This window comes from Anguilla anguilla, chromosome 2 (genome assembly GCF_013347855.1).
Source record: "Anguilla anguilla isolate fAngAng1 chromosome 2, fAngAng1.pri, whole genome shotgun sequence".
NCBI lineage: Eukaryota > Metazoa > Chordata > Actinopteri > Anguilliformes > Anguillidae > Anguilla > Anguilla anguilla.
The window spans coordinates 73,943,951-73,948,950 of record NC_049202.1 but is presented as its reverse complement, the minus strand read 5'-3'; the positions used below and the strand labels follow the sequence as shown (position 1 = coordinate 73,948,950).

Below are 5,000 nucleotides of genomic sequence, written 5' to 3'. Positions count from 1 at the left end.
GTCACTGTCAACATAGCCATTAAGGTGTGTGTGTGTGTGTGTGGGTGTGTGCATGTATATGCGTGTGTGTGTATGCGTGCGTCTGTGTGCATGTATATGCGTGTGTGTGTGTGTGTGTGTGTGTGTGTGAGAGAGTGTGTGGTTGTGTGTGTGCGTGTGGTGGTGTGTGTGTGTGTGCATGTATATGTGTGTGTGTTTGTCTGTGTGCATGTATATGCGTGTGTGTGTGTGTGTGTGTGCATGTATATGTGTGTGTGTGCGTGTGTGAAAGAGTGTGTGTGTGTGTGCATGTATGTGTGTGTGTGTGTGTCTGTGTGCATGTATATGCGTGTGTGTGTGTGTCTGTGTGCATGTATATGTGTGTGTGTGTGTGTCTGTGTGCATGTATATGTGTGTGTGTGTGTCTGTGTGCATGTATATGTGTGTGTGTCTGTGTGCATATATATGTGTGTGTGTGTGTGTCTGTGTGCATGTATATGTGTGTGTGTGTGTGTCTGTGTGCATGTATATGCGTGTGTGTGTGTGTCTGTGTGTCTGTGTGCATGTATATGTGTGTGTGTGTGTGTCTGTGTGCATATATATGTGTGTGTGTGTGTGTCTGTGTGCATGTATATGTGTGTGTGTGTGTGTCTGTGTGCATATATATGTGTGTGTGTGTGTGTCTGTGTGCATGTATATCTGTGTGTGTGTGTCTGTGTGCATGTATATGTGTGTGTGTGTGTGTCTGTGTGCATGTATATGTGTGTGTGTGTGTGTCTGTGTGCATATATATGTGTGTGTGTGTGTGTCTGTGTGCATGTATATGTGTGTGTGTGTGTGTCTGTGTGCATGTATATGTGTGTGTGTGTGTGTCTGTGTGCATGTATATGCGTGTGTGTGTTGGCCTGTACTCACCATGAGCATCGCGGTAGTAAGCGTGTGTGACACTACGGAAGCGCTCCTGTCCAGCCGTGTCCCAGATCTGAGGGGAGATGGAGAAACAGCTTTAAAACTACTGTCTGTAGTCATAATCACCACCGGGCTGTACTGTCTGTGGTCATAATCACCACCAGTCTGTACTGTCTGTGGTCATAATCACCACCGGTCTGTACTGTCTGTAGTCATAATCACCACCGGTCTGTACTGTCTGTAGTCATAATCACCACCGGTCTGTACTGTCTGTAGTCATAATCACCACCGGTCTGTACTGTCTGTAATCATAATCACCCCCGGGCTGTACTGCCTGTGGTCATAATCACCACCGGGCTGTACTGCCTGTGGTCATAATCACCACCGGTCTGTACTGCCTGTGGTCATAATCACCACCGGTCTGTACTGCCTGTGGTCATAATCACCACCGGTCTGCACTGCCTGTGGTCATAATCACCACCGGGCTGTACTGCCTGTGGTCATAATCACCACCAGTCTGTACTGCCTGTGGTCATAATCACCACCGGGCTGTACTGCCTGTGGTCATAATCACCACCGGGCTGTACTGCCTGTGGTCATAATCACCACCGGTCTGTACTGCCTGTGGTCATAATCACCACCGGGCTGTACTGCCTGTGGTCATAATCACCACCGGGCTGTACTGCCTGTGGTCATAATCACCACCAGTCTGTACTGCCTGTGGTCATAATCACCACCGGGCTGTACTTTCTGCAGTCATAATCATCGCTGGTCTACATTGCCTGCATCAAATGGGAAATCATTTTGATCGGCCCCATGGGTCTGGTAGCAAACAGAACCATGCCAGTGCCAAATGTGGCTGGCAACCCCACAGGATGGCACGTGATTGGCTCTTGCGCTGCCCAGGGATTGGACAGAAACATTCAGCCGGAATGACAGTGTACAGTCCTAACCAGTGAACCCTGGTGGTCCACTGAAAACCCACAAGCCCAGCTGTTTAGCCCCACATGAACTGCTTCTCTGCGATTCATGTCTGTGTGAACTGTGGTGTGGCAAGAAGCAACAGCGTATATCACAGACTTTGGAATACAGCACATTCTGCACTCCCCTGAATCGATAATGCAAGTTTGCAGCAATCAGCAAATATATACATCCATAGGACTGCATTATAACAACGTGATTTGTAATGCGTAATTACGATGTCCTGATAATGCTGATACTGACAAAAGTTTTGCATTTAATCATGCACAGACAGTATAATTATATTTTCTGGAGGAAAACTAAATTTTATTCTGCAATTCTCCACCAGAGGTACCTTTTCTTGTTGGAAGGATTGCTTGTTGTAATGCAAATTTTCTTCAAGCTCATCAAAATTCAATTTCATGTAATAAATCCAATCAGCCATTTCCCAGTCTCAGGAAAAGCAGCCACTGATACATTTTTGAGTTGGGAGGATGGAGGAGGGGGTGGGGTTCTGTGGTCACACATTTCAAACTTAACCCCCCCCCGGACACGACAAACCTCAGCACTGGCACATTTGCCAGGCTGATGGACGGGTGTATTCAGTCAGAGCTTGGAGCCATGAGACACGAATGCCAATTAGAATCAGGAACTGGCCCAACACTGGCCCCTGGGGTACTACGCTAATTAACTTGCCAAATTCCTCAGTAGCTACTGTTCAATTCATGACTCCCTCCCCTCATATCCCCCTTCCAGGCAGCAAAACATCCACTACCCTCAATTCCTACAGGTTTACAATGAACGACTTAACCGTTAATGTCCTCATAAAAGGTAGTATATTTTCTCTCTCGCTGTCTTCACACTTTTTACTTTTGTTGCCTGGATCCTGTTCGCAGCTTTACGACTTCTCCTCCTGTACCAGCTCCCCCCCCCCCCCGCCCCGCCCCCCCTCGCTATCAACCTCCTCAGAAGCACAAAAGTGGAGCTCACACCAGATGGTCCTGATAGATTAATTACTCGACAGGGACCAATCAGCATTCTGGAATCGGGCAGGGGAAACGCAAATAACCGAACTGCTCAGCCTCCCCATTGGCTGCCATATTAGATTTGTTGTCTGTTGTTATGATTGGGGTAATTACAAGCTGGTCCTGACGAGCAGATGAGCAGTAAGGGAGGACAGCACGGGCCAGAGAAAATGTCTCCCTCGCTGGACCGCCACCTCGCGAAAGTTCGGCTTAATAGCCCATAAAACGTTAGAGATCAACCCCATTCCACCCCTGTCCCAGTTCACATAATCTGCCCATTGGGACGAACACATCTGACAGGTTATACCTTGCCAGGCAGCTTCGGGGAGGGGGAGGGGGGGGGGGGGGGTTGGTTCAGGATGCAGTAGGCTACGAGAAAACCTGTCTGAAACATTGTCCAAACATTGCATATTAGCAGAGTTCAGCACACACAATCTGGAAAACCTGTCTGAAACCGGTCTGAAACATTGTATGTACACACACCCACACCTGCACACACACACACACACACACACACACACACACACACATTTTTCAGCAATAATTATCATCAAAAGAGTACCACGGGATCTTACCTGAAGTTTAACCTTCACCCCATCGATGCTCAGCACCTTATTCTGAAAAATAATAACAAAAAAAAAACATCAATTATGAGCATTATCAGTTATTTCCTAACGCTTGGCGTGTTTTTGCTTTTGTTCGGCTGTTTGTGTAATTAGCAGCGGTGAGCCGCCAAACCCCGCTGAAGGACGCTGGCAGCTCGGCAGCAAACGTAAACATTCTCACCGTAGCCCCCCCTCCCCCTCCCTCACCCCCCCCCCCCCCCCCCCCCCCCACAGTAAATATGCGCCTTCAATTCAGCATCTCCCGCCACAGCCCAGACACTGTTTATAAAGGCAGGGGAGGCTCCAGCAGGGCAGGGTTACCCTCTGTACTCCGGGTTTACTTTACCTTTACCACTCCACCTTCACTTCACCTCTACTCTACCTTTACTTCACTCCCCCTTTACTTCACTTCTACTCCACCTTTACTTCACTCCCCCTTTACTTCACTTCTACTCCAACTTTACTTCACTCCCCCTTCACTTCACCTCTACTCCAGCTCTTCTCCACCTTTACTTCACTCCTCCCTCTACTCCACCTCTACTCCACCTTTACTACACTTATTACTCATTTTAGTTGAGGTGTGGAGCACAGAACCTTCAAAACACGTAGCACTGCCAGACGAGCACTGGCTTGTTTTTGGACGGTAATGGAGTTTAAATCTGTCCCATTGAAACAGTTTGACCAGTTTCAAACCAGTCCAAACGCAGGGCTGGCTAGATTGTGCACCCAGGACACCGTGGGACGAGACAGAAATGTAAAATACAAGGGGAGAGAACGCCCAACTGCGTTTGTGATGCCGCACACGTTTGGCATGATTCCGCCCAGGACAAAGGGTCTCCTTTCAGAGGATCCATCAGAACGTTTGTTCTTGTTCCGTGAATTTAATGTACCAAACAACTGAAAGACTGGTTGATATTTTTTTTAAAACGACCTAGGTAAGGATTCCTTTTTATATATAAAACTACTGGCTGTTGACTATCAATCCATTTCTCTTTGCAACAGCCAGTCTGATGTAGGTCTGTTTTTCTTACACTGTAGGACAAGTCAGAGCCATCAGACCACACTTCAGCACAAAAATACACAGAGAGCGCAATACTGTTGAGATGTGTTGGCACGATGGAGGCAATCGACTGCTGTCATTATCAGGATTATCCAATAAGAGCTTGGAGAGGCCAAAAACATCAGAGAAAGCTTTGTAATTATAGAATGTTGCTTGTGCATCAGTCCATTTGCAACGATCGGCGATGGCGATGACCGTCTGAGCGAATACGTTCATTCCAAAGCCTTGAGGCAAAGGCTGGTCAACCAGTCACATAAAAACTTCAGTATTACTTTATTTTTATTTCCCTTTTTTGTTTGCTTTTTAAAAAAAAAAAAAAAATATATATATATTGGTGCCCAACGTGGGGCTGTACATTCAGAACTGAGCAACTGAAACCCACACTGAATCACTGAACACACGCTACTGAACGCACACCACTGACACACACACTACTGAATCACTGAACACACGCTACTGAAC

At 47.1% G+C, this 5,000-nt stretch overlaps 1 protein-coding gene across 1 annotated transcript in view; it reads right to left on the bottom strand.

Annotated features, from left to right (window-relative positions):
* The window catches only part of LOC118221702 (ras-related protein Rab-26), a 73,863-nt gene that overhangs the window by 37,635 nt on the left and 31,228 nt on the right, over positions 1–5,000 (bottom strand). The window contains exons 3-4 of the mRNA XM_035407005.1: positions 3,449–3,490; positions 895–961 (exon numbers count right to left, since the gene is read on the bottom strand). Of these exons, the coding sequence (XP_035262896.1) occupies positions 895–961; positions 3,449–3,490 (109 nt within the window). The remainder of the gene's footprint in view (positions 1–894; positions 962–3,448; positions 3,491–5,000) is intronic.